At 57.6% G+C, this 17,133-nt stretch overlaps 1 protein-coding gene across 1 annotated transcript; it reads left to right on the top strand.

Moving 5' to 3' along the window:
• On the top strand, positions 1–16,708 carry Stx1a (syntaxin 1A (brain)). Its single transcript, XM_013033194.1, has 10 exons — positions 1–78; positions 8,441–8,518; positions 8,705–8,804; positions 10,986–11,060; positions 11,579–11,652; positions 11,740–11,848; positions 11,980–12,053; positions 12,955–13,092; positions 15,183–15,293; positions 15,671–16,708. Exons 1-10 carry the CDS (start codon positions 49–51, stop codon positions 15,746–15,748), a joined length of 867 nt encoding a protein of 288 aa, XP_012888648.1. The 5' UTR covers positions 1–48; the 3' UTR covers positions 15,749–16,708.
• Positions 16,709–17,133: the final 425 nt, after the last annotated feature.

Raw genomic sequence — 17,133 nt, 5'->3', positions numbered from 1 at the left:
CATGCGGGACTTGGTCGCTGCAGCCGGTGCCGCCGCTGCTCGGGGAGCATGAAGGACCGAACCCAGGAACTCCGCACGGTGAGTGCGCCCCGCGGGGACGCCGTCACCTGTGCCTGGGCGCTGGACAGCCTTGGCCCCTCGCCCGCGGTCCCCGAGGCGCGGCCCAGCGTCTCCGGCCGGGGCGGAGAGAGCTGGGAGAGCCGCGGGACCCTGACCTCCCCTCGGGTCCCGCCCCTTGGACTCCTTTGGGGTCCCCGGCTAGCGCGAGCTCGGCCGCGGGAGCCCGCGGGGGTTGGCGGCCGGAGCCTGCGGTGCTGGAGAAACTTTCCCGGACCTCGCGGTTTCGGGGGCATCGGAGGGCTGGGGTGGGGGGTTTCGGGGGCGGGACGGGAGCCAGCTCCCCGCCCGAGGGGCAGGTCTGGTCTCCGGTCCCCCATTGTCCCACGTCCCCCTGGATGTGGACGGCGGGAGCGGGCCGGGCGCCACCTGCCAGGAGCCCCGCCGCGGGGTGCCTGGCGGATGCCCGGGTTCGGGGCGCCCTCCCGGGCGGGAGCCGCCTCGCCCGCGTCACCTGTGGCTCGCGTCCTGCTGGCCCGGTCCTCGGCGCGCCCGGGTGTGGGGGTGGGGTGGGCTCACACCTGTCCGGCCCCTGGCTCACTTTCGGGCTCCAGGGTGACGTTTGCAAACCTTTCCTGGGTCCCCTGGTCTGACGGCAGCGAGCGGCATTTATTTTTCCACCTGTGTCTCCCAGGGCCTTCGGGGTGTGGCTCCTGGGGCGCGGCTAGCGGGGTGCGTGGAGGTTCTGAGTCCCAGCTCCAGGTCTCCCAGTCCTGACGGAGACCCCAGCTGCCCCGCCTCCTGCACGGGTCCCCCTTGCCGCCCCCCTCCGCCTTTAGGGGTGGGAGGAGGTCAGTGGATGGGGGGGGAATGACAGAAAGGAAGCCGGCACGTGGGGTCAGGCCCTGCTCACTGATCCCGCCGAGCCCCAGGCTTAGCAGCTCCTCACTTAGAGCCAGACCCCTTGCCCCTCTTGCATGGGAACTTACTTCTGACCCCATAGCTTGTGATCTCTGACCAGGTGCTCCCCAAATTTGTGCCTGCCTCTTCTCCTGAGGTGGGGGAAGGCCCCGTTTTCTGCCTCCATCTCACCCCGTTCTGCGCCTGCCAGCCCCCACCTGCCTTCAGACCTGTGTTTACCCCTGGCCCAGTGCCCAGCCCCAGGGTAAACCCCACAGGTTTCAGAGGAAGAAGATGGTCCCTCCTGGTCTCTAAACACGCCCCCACTGGCGATCCTGCTTCTCTCAGGTGTCCTGCTGTCCCTAGCAGAACATGGCCGGGCAGTTACCTATGTTGAGATGTCTCATGGGTACCAGTGGAAACCCAGAGATTGGGGGATACAGTCCTTCCCCCCCCTAATCTTCCAGTAGCTCCTGGCTTGCCGGTCTTCATCCCCTCTGTGGGTGGGGAAACTGAGGCACTGAGAATCAGCACCTGGCTTGGCAGATGAAGGGATAGGATGCAGGGGCTCAGCATGGCCTCTGAAGGTGGTCAGAACTGAGGGTTCCCCCAGAAGAGCTTGAGTTGGGAGGTACTTGTGAACCCAGAACTTTGCCCCTCCCTCTCTGCTGGGTGACCCCCTTCCACAGGAATGCCTAGCTTTGCTTTGTTTTTATTTTATTTTAATTTTTTTTTGTCGGTCGTGGGGGCTGAATTCTGGGCCTGGGCGCTGTCCCTTCTCTCTTAGCTCAAGGCTAGCGCTCTACCACTTGAGCCACAGTGCCACTTCCGGCTTTTTCTGCATATGTGGTGCTGAGGAATCGAACCCAGGACCTCAGGCATGCAAGGCAAACGCTCTACCACTGAGCCACCTTCCCAGTCCAACCCCCTCCCCGTCTTTTTTTTTTTTTTTAATATAGTGAGATAGTGTCTTGCTCTCTAGTTTGTGCTGGCCTTGAACTCGGGATTTTTCTGTTTCAGTTTCTCAAGTGCTGGTGTTACAGATCAGGCTCTGGTTTTGCTCCCTTAGTATGTGCCCTGTGCACCCAGAGCGTGCAGAGCTCCTGCACCACTAGCCCTGCTCCTCAGATGAGGCCTTCTAGCAGATTCTATTTTCTGGCAGGAGCCCACACTGGCTTGGGGGAGGGAGGGAAGAGAGTGAATCTTGAGGTGTTGTCCTTCCTAGAGCTCCCTTTCCCTTTGGGCCGGGGGTTTCCATCTGTGAAGCAGGAGGAAAACCTAGATTTCAGATTCTCAAAGGCTTCTGGTTTTCTTACTCCGCATTTGGAGGGGACCTTGAACCCCAGGAGCCTACCCTTACCCCCTTGAAGGGAGACAGGCTAGGGCTGGCCAGGGTGACCATAGACAGTTCAGGCTAGCAGCTGTGCCCTGCTCCCATTCTTCCTTCCCTCCCCCCCCCTTCCTCTTCTCCTCCCCCACCCACCGCTGCCAGATTTGGAAGGAAGGAAAGGAGCTTATTTATAAAAGTCACACTTGGGAAGGAGCTGCTGTTTCCTCGGCTCTGCAGCCCTAGCCCAGCCCTCCCACATGCACCTCTCACGGGGCCCATTTCCCCCTCAGCAGAGGGCCAGTGCAGAGCTCCTTGTGGCCTGTGTGGGTCCCTCATCAGTATTCAGAGATCGGGTCAGCCCTTTAGGGTGCACGTGGGAAATGAGACCCTAGAGGAGCAAAGACTGGCTCAAGCCAGCTGAGGATCGCAGTTAAAAGTGGGACCAGGCAGAAAAGTCTGTGACTCTTCTCCAGTTAACCACCAAAAAGGCTGGAAGTGGAGTTGTGGCTCAACTGGTAGAATGCCAGCCTTAGGTGAAAAAGCTAAAGGACAATGTCCAGGCCCTGAGTCCAAGCCCCAATACCAGCTCCAACTCTACCCCCCTCCAAAAAAAAAGAAAAAAGAAAAAAGGATGGATCAGCTCGAGCGAAAGCAAATAGCTACCAAGTAAGAAGGCTGGGGGTGCTCACACCCAGCCTCTAAAGTCCCCTGAGGTCTGGCGCAGGCCAGCTCACTGGAAACTGAAGCTCCCTCCTGTGTGCCCCCCCCCCCGCCCCAGCCCACCCACCCATCCTCTGTCTCTTGTTCAGTTCCTCTGTTCAGCTCACCTGTGGAGTAGAGCTGATTTTACAGAGAAGGTGAGAACAGGCCCAGGAGGCCAGGGATGAGGGTATGTGTGTGTCTTAGACTGAAGGATGGCGACACAATTTTTATCTGGGGTGCTGATGGCCTCATTCTCTGCACTACTGGGATTTGAACTCAGGGCCTCATACTTGCTAGGCAGGTGCTCTACTATTTGACCTCAGCCCTAACTTCCTGTCTCAGATCACGCAAGCCAAGATCAGAAAGGGCTAGGATTTATCCAAGGTCACACAGCAGAGCCCAGCCTCTTTCCAGATCTGGGCCTTAGTGAGCTCCCAGGGGCCCTTTAAAGGGGACCCATCCTGGGGGGAGCAGAGAGCCCAGGATGTGGGGAGGGAACAGAGGTGCCCCGATTTTAGAGCCAGCTTTACTGGGGAGCTGCCTGGCCTCTCCCATACCCGGATTCTACTCTGGGCCTCTCTGCACAGTGATATTGACTTTGATTAGTCATTAAAAAGAGGAAAGGGAAAAAATAGCCCTGGAGGCAGACAACAGAGCTGGCTGGGCCCAGCTGTGATGAATCTACCCTGCCTGCCGGCTGGCCTGACACCAGGCGCCGGGGATGGGCCTTAGTGCCTCCTGTAGTGGCCAGACTCGTTACCTGATAGGCACCCTGGGGTCCAGGACCAACTACAGGATGAGCACCAGGGCTGCCCAGCACCACCCAGAGCAGCTGTTTTCTGCCCCGATGGTTCAATCCAGCTATGAGGCTTGAGCTGGGGCTGTTGCCCAGAGGCTGGAAAACCAGACCTAAGCTATCCAGGTGTAGAGAGTGCATTTTATGTGCTGTGCTATGGAGCACAGGGCCTTGGGCTTGCTAGACAAGTGCTTGAACTCAGAGCCTGCTTGCTAGCAAGCATTTTACCACTTGAGCCATGCTCCAGCTTTTTGCTTTAGTTCCCCTCTCCCTCCCCCCCACCCCCAATAATGGGGCTTGAACCCTGCCTGGGCAATGTCCCTCAAGGCTAGGGCTCTACCACTTGAGCCACAGCGCCACTTCCAGTTTTCTGGTGGTTAATTGGAGGTAAAAGTCTCACTGTCTTTCCTGCTCATGCTGGCTTTGAACCAAGATCCTCAGATCTCAGCTTCCTGAGTAGCTAGGATTACAGGTGTGAGCCACCAGCACCCGACTTGCTTTAGTTTTTGTTGTTTGTTTTTTCTTTTTTAGACAGGTCTCTTCCCTTTGCTAAATCTGGCCGCAGATTTTAATCCTCCTACCTCTGCCTCTAGGGTGCCTCTTGGGATTACAGGTGTGAGCTATCAAATCTGGCTTGGAGGAGTCACACCAGCCACACCCTTACAAACTCCCACTCAGCCTCTGGAAGGGTCTAGAAGCACGCTTTTTTGTTTGTTTGTTTTGTTTTGTTTTTTTGGTCCCGTCATGGGGCCTGAACTTTGGGCCTGGGCGCTGTCCCTCAGCTCTTCAGCTCAAGGCTAGCACTCTACCACTTGAGCCACAGTGCCACTTCCAGTATTTTTCTTTTTGTTTATGTGGTGCTGAGGAATCGAACCCAGGGCCTCATGCATGCAAGGCAAGCGCTCTACCACTGAGCCACCTTCCCAGCCCCTAGAAGCATGCTTTTTTTTTTGTTTTTAATTTAATTTTTTTTTTGTGAACATACTGTACAGAGGGGTTACAATTACATGGGCAGGATAATGCGTACATTTCTTATCAAGCATTGCAGCCTCCTCCTTTGTTTACCCTTCATATCCCTTCCCAGCCTCCCCCTGCCCCAATCCTCCCCCCCCCCCAAGCATGCTTTTTAACTATCACCACCACCCCTCCCCTGGAGCTGGGTCAGGGTTGACAACCGTAGAATGAGAAATGAATACCAGGCTTGAGTGTTGGTGGGACTCAAAGGGATTAAGAATGCCGGTGCCTCTAGGTTTCTAGCTTGGGGTGGGGGAATGGGGCTAGGTTAGTGGGGGTTTGGGCTGGAAATTTTGAGGTGATCTGGGGAAAGGTGGAGGCCAGAAGGTATCTCAGTACATCTGTCCAGAGGGCACTGGGGCTTTTGAACCTGTGGCTCCAGCCGCCTCCGCCACATCAGACCTTCCCAGGTTCCTAGCTGCGTTACAGCTCTGTTCTGGAAGATTTCACTTGCTTGTTTTTGTTTGGGGCTGTATCAGGGTTTGAACTTAGGACCTTGAGCTTGCTTTCTTGGGCTGGTGCTCTACCATTTAAACCACACCCCAGCCCAGCATTTTGCTGGAGTTCTCATGGACTTTTCTGCTAGGCCTGGCCTCAAACCTAGTTCCTCAAGATCTTGTTCTACTGAGTAGATAGGATTACAGGCATAAGCCACCGGCCTCTGGCCCCTTCTAGGTTTTTCTGAGAGCCACTACAGCTGGTGGGACCACAGCAGAGAAGTCACACCCCAAACCTTCTGATTGGCTATGGGGCCCTCTGAATACCAGGTCCAGGGTGGAGCCTGTCCCGGTTGCCCCATTCAGACTCAGAACCTGCGTCTCTGTCTCCCCGTTCTGGCATCATGGACCTAAGTCCACACATATCTCTCTGTGTCCTCTTGGGAGAACCTTTTGGGTTTATCTTTGCACCTGTGGGCAGGGATAGTTTTGAGGCCAGAATGGGCAGCTGCCTGCAGAACACAGGTCCCTGTGTGACACATGGCAGGCTGAGGTCCGGAGGGGCTTAGACCCCAGGGGTCTCTGAGGACAAAGCTGGTACCTTCTGTTACCCAGGACATTCCTCTTGCTGGCAAAGGGACTGCTAGAATATTCTCTGTGCACCCTTTCCCAGTCTCCCTGGCCTTCAGCCACCCAAAGGACCCAAGGTGCGGATGGCACATCTCAACCTGGCTGGCTGCCCAGGATGCCGTGTGCCTCAATCTCCCCCGGGAGGGCTTGGGCCTGGCATGGTCCAGGAGTATGGGGTTGCCCCTGTCTTGTCTATGGGTGGGCTTGGGGGAAGGGTGGCCACCTAGCAGCCTGGCCAGCAGATGCTGGTGAGAAGGAGGGTGCTTTTAGCTTTGGGGAGGAGGTGTGATTTTTAGACTTGGGGGGGTGTCCCCCAGCTGCCTTCAGCCACTCCATTGTGACTGTCTGTTGCTTGTAGTGGGTTCCACTTTGGGAGGATGAGGCCGGCCTCCTCTCAGCAGCCCTCTCTCCCTGCAGCCAGAGGGCCCTCCCTTAGCCCCTCATCCCCAGTCCTGGGGAAGAACCCAGCAGGAGGTGGCTGCTCCCCTGGGAAGTGAGCCCCAAGCTGGGCACTGGTGGCTCATGCCTGTAATCCCACTTACTCTGGAGGCTGAGATCTGAGGATCATAGTTTGAAGCCAGCCCAGAGAAGAAAGTCCATGAGACTCTTATTTCTAATTAACCACCAAAAAGCTAGACATGTTCATTACTGTTTTCATTTTCTTTTCTGTCTTGTCTCTTTTATCTGTCTTTGGGAGGGTGAGGGTAGGGGCACAGAGATGGAGGGATAAAGGGCGAACAGCAGTGGTGCTCACTAGACACTCTGTAGAAAATGTACTGTACAGTTTTTGGGTGGGGATGGAGGGAAAAACTGGGAAAAAGTGAGGGAAGGGGTGACATTGTCCAAAAAGAAATGTACTTTTTACTTGAGTTATGTAATTGTAACCCTTTTTTATAATAACAAAAAACTAAAAGAAAGCTGGAAGTAGAGCTGTGGCTCAAGTGGTAGAGCACCAGCCTTGAGGAAAAGACAGTACCTAGGCCCCGGTTTTTAAACCAGGACTGGAGAAGGAAGGCAGGAAGGAAGGGAGGGAGGCAGGGAGGGAGACAGGGAGGGAGGGAAGAAGGAAGGAAGGAGGGAAAGGAGGAAATGGAAAGGAAATGGGCCCCAAGTCCCCGTGGGAGAGGTGGCAGCCATGCCTGGGCAGAACTGGCTGACCCTGGCACCCTCCAGGCAGCCAGGGACGGCAGGACCACCAGCACCCAGGACGTGTGGATTTCCTACAGCTCATGCAGGGGCTGTGATATGGACACACCCTGGGCGAGGGCTAGGGCCGGCCCGGGCCATGGCAGTGTGCTTTGCCCCTCACACCTTCCAGAAGTGGGGGGCATCGGCCCAAGGTTGAAGCTGACCCCAGAGAGACTGGATCAGGCTGGTGTGGGCCTTGCTGACACCAGCATCCTGCTCACACTGGGTTTTTGAGGCTGGGCTGGGGGTACATGAGGATGACCCATGTCTGAGGGCTTGGGGGTCCCCTGGAAGATGAGCCTGGGAGCTCTGGGCTCCATTGTAAGACCATGGGGGAGCTAGGCTTGCTGCTTAAAACCCCAGCTCTAGGGAGGCCAAGGCAGGAGGATTGTGTTTGAGGCCAGGTTTGGTGACACCCTGAGACAGCTCAGAAAACACAAAGACCACTAGGCCTGGGGAGTACACAGCGCTGGCTTACAGGCCAGGGCCTGTGCCTCAAAGGGGTCAGATAGGCCCAGCTAACACACACCAGCCCAGCCATGACTCAGGCTTGGGGGCTACTGGTGGGGGACACCACCCCCCTCCATGACAGGGCAGCTGCCAGGAGAGGATCAGCAGCTGGGTCCCTGGCCTGGAGGAAGAGAACATCACCAGGCTCTCAGGCAAGGTTTCTCTGTCTTTTTTTTTTTTTTTTGGTCCGGTTGTGGGGCCTGAATTCTGGGCCTGGGTGCTGTCCCTCAGCTCTTCAGCTCAAGGCTAGCGCTCTACCACTTGAGCCACAGCACCACTTCCGGCTTTTTTCATTTTGCTTTATGTGGTGCTGAGGAATCAAACCCAGGGCCTCAGGCATGCAAGGCACGCACTCTACCACTGAGCCACCTTCCCAGCCCTCTCTGTCTTTTTTTGTGCTGGTACTTGCACTCGATATGGCTTACCTTTTTTGCTGAAGGTTGGCGCTCTACTACTTGAGCCACAGCTGCGCCTCTAGCTTCTTCCTGCATCATTGGAGATAATATGCTCTCACATTTTTCTGCCTGGGCTGGCTTCAAACTGTGATCCTCAGACAGCCTCCTGAGTAGCTGGGATTACAGGTGTGAGCCACCAGTGCCCTGCTTTGCATTGACATTTTTATCATTTATCATCCCAATTAATATATGCAGAAAAGAGACTGAGGCCCAGTGTGGGATGTCCTTAGCTCAAGTTTACCCCGACTCAAGCCAGACTGTCTTTGTCCCTGCTCACAGGCCCCCAGGAGGGAGGGAACAGCCAGCAGAGCTGTGCCCAGTGTACCTTCCTGTATACAGATGCTGGGCAGTTGGGGTATCAGTTCTGGAGGGATCCAGGGGTCCTGCACAGGCCCATTCATGTGCGCACACCCCTGGGTAGGCCAAAGACAGTGACGATGATGACGAGGTCACAGTCACCGTGGACCGGGATCGCTTCATGGATGAGTTCTTCGAGCAGGTAGGAGGGCCTGCCCTGTCTCCTCCCCAAGCTGGGCCTGCCTGCCCAGCCCTGGGCTCCCATGTGTGGGCATTTGGAGGGTGAACCAGTTGGGCGTGGTCACCCCTTCCCACCTGTCCTCTCCTGGAGCTTCCTGGGCTTTCCTCTGGGCCAGTCCTGGGACCACACAACCTGGCCTTGGTCCAGGTGGAGGAGATCCGGGGCTTCATCGACAAGATTGCTGAGAACGTGGAGGAGGTGAAGCGGAAGCACAGTGCCATCCTGGCCTCCCCTAACCCCGACGAGAGTGAGTAGGGGTCCAGGAGCCCTAAAGGGTACCCAGGCTGGTTGGGTCAGGGGAGGGTTCTGAGGGACCATCCAGGACTGAGGACAGTCACTGGTGGGACCCTGGTCTCATGCGGACTTGTGTGGGTGGGCCAGATGTGGTGGCAAGGCCTGTAAGCCCAGCTAAGTAGGAGGATCGTGGTGTGAGGCTGGGGCATAAACTTGAGAAAGAACTAAAGCAAAAAAGGCTGGGGACGTGGCTCAAGTGGTAAGTCTAATTCAAACACTAATTCTAGCAAAAGAAAGAAAGAGAGGAAAGGAAATAGAAGAGGGAGGCTTGGGGGGTCTCTTCCTGGCCCAAGTAGGGTCTGTAGCCTGCTTGGCCCCTTCCTTCCTCTGGGTTTTTCCTAAGGCTGGCTGCTGTCCAGGGAGGCCCTCTGGGAAGGAGAGGGAGGGGCTGGGAGGGGCCCTAGGGCCCCTCCCAGCTCCACCTCCCCAGGGAGCAGATGGTAGCTTTGAGGCAGCAACACTGTGGGAGGGCAGGCCGGCTGAGCAGGCAGAGCTTCCGGCAAGAGCTGGCAGCCCTGGCACCTGGCCACTTGGTACCCTGGAGCCAGGCATCCTCCCGGCTCCAGGAAGTCACCTCGCTCTGCCGGCTCAGGGAGCCTGTGTGGCCTAGGTTCCACTCTGTCCCAGCCCCCACATACATGCCACGTTGCTCTCCCAAGATGACTTGGTTGTTTACCCGCCCCCCCCCCTGCTGGTTGCAGACTTCATTGCAGCCCATCAGGGCCCAGGTTGTTTCCCTGGGGTACACTTTCTACTCTCCCGCGTGGCCCCCAAGCCACCCAGACACTTCACCTGTGCCCAGCACTATGCCCTGGGAAGGCAGGATGTAGTGTAGTTAGGGAGACACCAGGGTGCCTCCAGAGAGAGAATATGCCGGCTGGTATGATCCCCTTTGCCCCTATCCAGAGATGCCCCTGGTAGCCAGGCCTGTGGCGCGTCTGTGTGGCCCTGTGCAGGCTCTTCCCGCCGAGGCTAGGAGGTGGTGACTGAAGTGAGGTGGAAGGATTCAGCTTCTGGAGGGGGTGGGTAGGGTTGGGGGCAACAGAGCCCCTTGGCTTCCTTCCTTGGGGTTCCTCTGTGTCTTAAGCTGAGCAGGAGACCTGGCAGGGGGGAGGGTTGGGGCGGGGTGCTGCAGGCCAGAGTAGAGTCAAGGAGGGACCAGAAATCTGGTGGTAGGGTGCTTTCCCAGCCCAGGTGCTAGGCCTCCTCTGGGCCCGCCATCCGGCGGGGCTATTTTGTGTCTGAGCAAGGAAGGCTGAGATGAGAGCAGCTGGTAACCAAGCTGCCCTTGTTCTTGCTAAGAAGGTGGAACCCCCCCCCCCACTGCCTGTGGGAGGTGACCCTCCAGGCCCATCCCCAAGGCCAGCAGCCATGCCTCTCCCCAGCCACTTCAGGACTTGGTTTGTGGGGTGATGGTGGAAGGCTAGCCCTGGCTGATGGGGGGCATCTCAGAGACCACCTGGGAACACTGCAGCAGGGAGCAGCTGGCTCCCCTGAGGGAGAGGGGCCAGCTGGGCACCCCCTGGCCTCTGCCAGCTTAGTAAAAAGATGGCTTCAGTGGAATGTCAGGCCGCAACCCCCCTTCCCCTCCCTTGGCCCCAGCCACCTGCTACCTCAAGGGCCCACCTCTTTGAACTCCTTCTCCATCAGCTCTCAGCTGGTCTGGGTGCCGCCAGTCCCTGAGGAGGGGCAGGATAAGGTGCACCCCCTCTCTTCCAGTTCAGGGATCAGGGTGACTGCACTCTTGTCCCCCATCAGCCCATGGCTGGCTGCTCAGTCCCAGCCACCAGGTAAGGCCAGGTGAGCCCCACCTAGCCTGGCTCCAGCCAACAGCAAGTCAATGCCCCCAGCCTCCTGGCACCAACTCCAGTCTCACCAGCTGCTCCACAATTATTCTTGCCTTAAATTTAGACCCATCTGTGTTCTGCAGGGGGTGGGAGAGGCGGGAATGGGGAAGGAGCGGGGAGGGGGGATGTGGCTGCAGCTGGTGTGGCCCTGACCCAGATACGGGGCAGCAAGCAACCACTCAGCCAGGGCAGGACCCCATCCATCCAGTGCAGGAGGCAGAGCCTGACCATTAGGATAAGGGGCAAGGTACCCCAGTGCCTACACCACACCCCTTCTTCTTCCCCAGAGACAAAGGAGGAGCTGGAAGAACTCATGGCAGACATAAAGAAGACAGCAAACAAAGTTCGTTCTAAGTTAAAGAGTGAGTTGGGCTTTGGGCCATGCTTCTTCACTGTGGTTGGTTGAGGGTGGGAGACAGTCCCTGACCCCCGGGGCGATCCTGCCGTTTGGGTTCTAGGATAGGTGCTTGGGTACCAAAGGAGCATGGGAGCAGGTGAGGAGGGCTGGGATGTGGCTCCGTGGCAGTGCCCTGTCCACAGTGTCTGAGGTCCTGGGCTCCACCCTCCAAACAAGCTGGTGCCCGTGCAGTGGACATCTCAGCCGTGGGCCAGGTGTTGTGAAGGTGGTGGCTGCCTAGGAGCTCAGCCCTGTGCCCAGCCTTGCTGGGGCACGCAGCCAGCACACAGTAGGTTTGCCACCAGCACCCCCCCCCAACTCCCCCTGCCTCCCGGGGGAAGGCCTTCAGGGCTTGCCAGCTTGCCTTGCTTCCCGTGTGGCCCCCACAAGTCCCACACGGAGGCCCTCCCAGGGGAGCAAGGACTCTATCCCGGACTTGGGGGTGGGTGGGGATCTCCAGGGCTCAGCCGCTGCCTCCTCTAGGTATAGAGCAGAGCATCGAGCAGGAGGAAGGCCTGAACCGCTCTTCTGCGGACCTGAGGATCCGCAAGACACAGGTGCGCGGGCGTCTGGGGCGGGGACGCCCCCGAGCCTCTGGGGCTCCGTGAGGCCTGACAGCTGCATCCCTTGTCCCGGACTCCCAGCACTCCACGTTGTCCCGGAAGTTTGTGGAGGTCATGTCCGAGTACAACGCCACGCAGTCCGACTACCGCGAGCGCTGCAAGGGCCGCATTCAGAGGCAGCTGGAGATCAGTGAGCGGGGGTGGGGCCTGCCCGGAGGCGGGGCCTGCGGGGCGGGGCCGACAGGGCGGGGCGGGGTCTGCCGTGAGGCGGGACCGGGCCACTATGGTTAGGTTGCATGCTCAGCGTGGTCCCGTCCACAGCCGGCAGGACCACCACCAGTGAGGAGCTGGAGGACATGCTGGAGAGTGGGAACCCCGCCATCTTTGCTTCTGGGGTGAGTGTGGAGCCTGCTGCTGTGGCCTGCTAGCCATCCCTACCCCAAGGCTCCAGGGTATGGGGGAGAAGTGCTCGGTCAGGGCGGCAGCTGGACCTAGCCACCTATGAGACAGGTTTCAGATACAGCCGAGTCCCCAGAGGTGAGGTCACATGTTAGTTGCAAAGACCTATCTATGTCCCTGAGCCCAGCATGGTGGAGCACACCTGTAAGAGGATTCGAATTCAAGGTTAGCCCTGGCTACATAGTGAGACTTCCACAAACACCCACTGTGTTCCCAGTTTCTCCTAGGGGGCTCCACTTCTGTGCCATTGCTACCCCTGGGCCTTTGCTAATAACTGTCATTGGGGTCTTTTTCCCTCCTGGTAGACATACTGTATGGTACACTCCTGGAAGGCTCCAAGTTCTCCTGGCACAGGGGGCTCTTGGGTTTTTATTTTGAGACAGGGTTTTCTTTTGCAGCCCAGGCTGGTCCAGAACTTGAGATCCTTCCTTCTCAGCCTAAGTGCTGGCATTACAGCACTTAGGGTGCATTGCTGCACCCTGCTAGGGGATGCCTTATGTGATGGAGGTGGCCCATAGTTGTGGGTGGGGATTCCAAGAGGAGAGGAAGGGGGCAGTCATTGAATGATGGTAGTTCAAGGCCTGGGTCTATGGGGCTGCAGACACTGATGTTAAGAACTGTCTCATGGAATGGGAACTGTGGAACACGCACAGGTAAGTAGTTCCATGGAGAAATGGAGTTGAAGCTGAGCAGATGGGTGGAAGGACTGTGGCAGTTGGTATTAGAAATCTGCCATCCCAGTTGCCTTCCACCCTGGCCTTCTACCCTCCTCTCCCTGGGCCTGTGCCCTCCCCCTGGGCTGGCCTCTGGGTTCCAGCTCTCTGCTCCTTCCCCCAGATCATCGTGGACTCCAGCATCTCCAAGCAGGCTTTGAGTGAGATTGAGACTCGGCACAGTGAGATCATTAAGCTGGAGAGCAGCATCCGGGAGCTGCATGACATGTTCATGGACATGGCTATGCTTGTGGAGAGCCAGGTGAGCCCCAGGCCCCTCAGCCCCAGCCTCCACCACACCTGGGGCTGCATTAACCCCCTCCCTTTCTGCCCAACATGCTGCTCGGCCTGGGAGGGACTGAGCCCTCAGGTAACCAACCAAACACTTGCCCACCTGTGGCACCACTCTGAATGGCTCTGCTTGGTCCTGCATGGTACCCCACCCTGATGTCTGTTCTCTGACCCCACTGCTCTGCTAGGGCCTCCAAGATAGAATGATGAGGTCAGCAGAGGGGCCTGGAGCAGATCATTGTGTTCAAGGGCAGCATCAGTAAAGAAAGGGGTCAGTATTTTGTGGTGGTGCATGTGAGTAATACCAGCTACTCAGGAGGCTGAGGCAGGAGAATCCCACAGAGGCCTATCTGGGCAAGTTAGTGAGACAGCAGGAAAGACCGTGAGGCTTTTATCTCTAGTTAAGCATCAAAAGGTGGAAATAGAGCTGTGGTTCAAATGGTAGAACACCATCCTTTTAGAAAAAATGTGAGGGAGCATGGGAGGCCCTGAATTCAAGCCCCAGTACTGGCACAGGGGCTTGAGTGCTGCCCTGACAGCGGATGTGGAAAGCAGCCAACTTCCAGGGAAGGTGGAGCAAATGCCCGGGGCCCTGGTCAGGTAGCTGGCTTTACTTGAGGGGGATAAGTGATCAGTGGCTGGACCTCAGGGTATGGGTGGGCCCAAGGTGAGGTCAGCTGAGGGAGGTGAAATCCACAAGGCCTTCGTTAGTGGCCTTTGTTTTGGTTCGTTATGGGGCTTGAACTCTGGGCCTGGGCGCTGTCCCTCAGCTCCTCAGCTCAAGGCTAGTGCTCTACCACTTGACCCACAGCACTACTTCCAGCCTTTTCTGTTTTCTGAATTGAACCCAGGGCCTCATGCATGCGAGGCAGTCTCCCACTGAGCCACCTTCCCAGCCCTGGTCAGTGGCTTTGAGTACCTGAAAGCATTTACTTTTTTGTTGGTCCAGGGTTTGGGCACTGTCCCTGGGCTCTTTTGCTCAAGGCTAGCAAGCTACCATTTTGAGGCACAATACCATTTCCATCTATTTTCTTTGTTTTTTATAAGTGGCTCCTTGGAGATAAGAGTCTCATGGGGACTTTTCTGCCCAGGCTGACTTCAAACCAGTCCTCAGATCTCAGCTTCTTGAGTAGCTAGGATGACAGGTGTGAGCCACTGGCGTCCAGCTCACTTCTGGTTTTTGTGACAGGATCTTGCCATGTAGCTCAGGCTGGACTTGAGCTCTCAATCATCTTGCTTCAGGATTACAGGTGTGAAGCACCACACCAAGTCAGTGGGGGCTTTGGGGCATGGTGGAGGTAGGACTTAGGAAGCAGGGAGGCTGGAGGAAGCTGTCATGCCCAGTGAGACACACTGGTGACCTGGACAAGAGTGAAGGCATTGGATATACTAGGAGTCTGTGGGCAGTGCCAAGACTGGACAGGCCTCCAGGGGGATCATGGGACCATGATGGCCGCAGAGGTGGGCAAGAGAGGCTTAGGGGAGTCAGCCAGCCAAAGCTCAATGGAATCATTGTGCCTCAGGGTGACAGGAACATAATGATGTGATCCCATAAGCTGTGGACAGGGAAGGCTTAGCCTCACCTGCTGGCCCTGGGGGGTCAGGGCCCAGTTGCCGCCCTCTGCATGCCTCCCCCCATCCCCAGCCTGCATGGCCAATGCCACCCCAAGATGGTTGCTGGGAGGGGAAACAACGGAGCCTGTGGTTGTCAGCTCAGCTGAGAAGCTATATCCTGGGGCTGGGGCTGGGAAGGTGGCTCAGTGGTAGAGCGCTTGCCTTGCATGCATGAGGCTCTGGGTTCGATTCCTCAGCACCACAGAAGCAAAAAGAAAAAAGCCGGAAGTGGCACTGTGGTTCAAGTGGTAGAGCGCTTGGCTTGAGCTGAAGAGCTGAGGGACAGAGCCCAGGCCGAGTTCAGGCCCCACGACTGACAAAAACAAAACACCCAGCACCATGCCCACCTCTCACACCTTATTTTCCTGACTTCAGGTGCTGGCATGCCAGCCCTGCCCTGCCCTGCCCTGAGGAGCCAGCCCTGGAGCCACCACTCGGGCCTTGCAGGGGGAGATGATCGACAGGATCGAGTATAATGTGGAGCACGCTGTGGACTACGTGGAGCGGGCTGTGTCTGACACCAAGAAGGCCGTCAAGTACCAGAGCAAAGCGCGCCGGGTCAGTGTGCTGCCCAGCCCTGGCCGGTGGGCGTCCCTCCCCTCTGCCTGGCCAGGAGCTTCAACCCTTCTTTGTGTGTGTGTGCCAATAGTGGGGCTTGAACTCAAGGCTATCCCTGAGCTTTTTTACTCAAGGCTAGCACTCTGCCACTTGAGTCACAATTCCACTCCCTGGGCTGGCTTTGAATCATCATCCTTAGATCTCAGCCCAGGAGTAAGCTACCAGCACCAGGTACAACCCTCACTTTTACTTTGAGGTGCTGGTGTTATAACCGTCTCAGTCCCCCCCTGCCTGAGGGCCTCCCTACCTCTCAGTCCTCCCTGCCTGAGGTCCCCCAGCTCTGCCTGAGGCCTGCCCTCCCCACCCTCTGTCTGCAGAAGAAGATCATGATCATCGTGTGCTGTGTGATCCTGGGCATCGTCATTGCCTCCACCTTTGGGGGCATCTTCGCATAGGGCTGCTTGCCTGCCACGCTACCCTGGACAGCTCACCCAAGGCGGTCTGACCACGGGCCCTCTCTACCCACCTCACCTCTGGCTTGGAGCAACCCACTGCCCCCCTTTGCCCAAGCTGTGTTGTGTGCATGATCTTGTGACTGTGTGTCTGTGCAGAGGCGCAGCTGGGGCTGTGTGGGGCAGCCCCGTCCTCCCCCAGGCTGCCCTCCCTAGCCAGGCAGGGCTGGCCCATGGGCATGTTAGCAGTCCTCAGGCTTGGGTCCACCCTGACTTGGTGCCCAGGCTTTCTGGACCCCAACCTTGCTTCTACCCCTCCTACCCTGGCCTTTTCAACTGTTTTTCCCACCCAGCCTTCCGGAGCGCGGCCCAGCTGGCCTCATGGTGCTGCTTTTTCTGGCTGGGGGAGGGGGTGGCCCCAAAAGCTCTAGCACCAAGCCTCTGCCAGCTGCCACTGTCATGAGGCTCAGGGGTGCTGTTGCTGGCCTGTCAGGACTAAGCTCCTCCTCCTCCTGGGCCAAGCCTCTGGCTCTCATCTCCCTTCCCAGGGCCCAGGAACAACCCCAGGGTGAGGCCTGAGCTGGGGTGGGGTCTGGGAAGGCTGCAGCCTGGGCCAGTGTTGCGCCTTTGGGGATGCTGGCCCCGGGTGTCTTGCCAGGCCTGGTCTTGCCCTGCCCTCGCCATTGATGTGTCAGTGCCATGTGGCTTCAGGTGTCCTGGATGCAGTATTAAGCAGCCAGTCAGGGAGTGCCCCCATCCTGGGGCTCCTAGTTCAAATGTGCCCCAACCCCAGGTCCCCTCTTCCTTGACAGGCTAGGAGTCTGCATGCGCCCGCATGCAGGGGGACTGGCCATGCCCAGGCCACCGCCCTCAGCTTTGCTCCTGCCTGGTGCCTGTGACCACTGTCCGTGTTGCCTTCTCTGCCCTCCCCTGCCACCTCCACCAAAGGTCTTGGTACAACCAGCTGCCCATTTTGTGAATTTTTATGTAGAATAAACATTTGTATCTGTAGCTGCCTCTGGGTGATCCTTCTGTCTGCAGCAGCCTCGCCTCAGGACTTGGGGATAATATGACGGAGAGCCTGACTGCTCCCAACACACACGCACATATACCTGTGCCTTCCAGTTCCTGCCTCGGCCTGCCCTGTCCCCTCGAGTCTTAGTTGTGTTCCATGCCATCCTGTACTACCATGTGACTTTGTGCTCCTTGTCCTGGCAAGCTAATGTCTATGCCTCCTGGACAGGCTGCCCCTCACCCCACCACCTGTGGTTGTGGGTACCTCCCACCCAAGGCCACTAACACCCGACCATGCTTCCCCACTTGTGGTTAATGGTTAGAGGAGAGACACCCAGTCCTGCGACACCTGCCTGTGGCTGGGAAGAAAGCTC

This window comes from Dipodomys ordii, unplaced genomic scaffold (assembly GCF_000151885.1).
Source record: "Dipodomys ordii isolate 6190 unplaced genomic scaffold, Dord_2.0 Scaffold164, whole genome shotgun sequence".
NCBI lineage: Eukaryota > Metazoa > Chordata > Mammalia > Rodentia > Heteromyidae > Dipodomys > Dipodomys ordii.
This window is presented reverse-complemented; position numbering and strand designations above follow the sequence as displayed.

Bases quoted from the DNA above. Each gene is read 5' to 3' on its own strand.
- Stx1a (XM_013033194.1), top strand. From the start codon at position 49: ATGAAGGACCGAACCCAGGAACTCCGCACG. The intron at 11,653-11,739 runs GTGCGCGGGCGT...CCGGACTCCCAG, and splicing joins TGAGGATCCGCAAGACACAG to CACTCCACGTTGTCCCGGAA. The intron at 12,054-12,954 runs GTGAGTGTGGAG...TCCTTCCCCCAG, and splicing joins CCGCCATCTTTGCTTCTGGG to ATCATCGTGGACTCCAGCAT.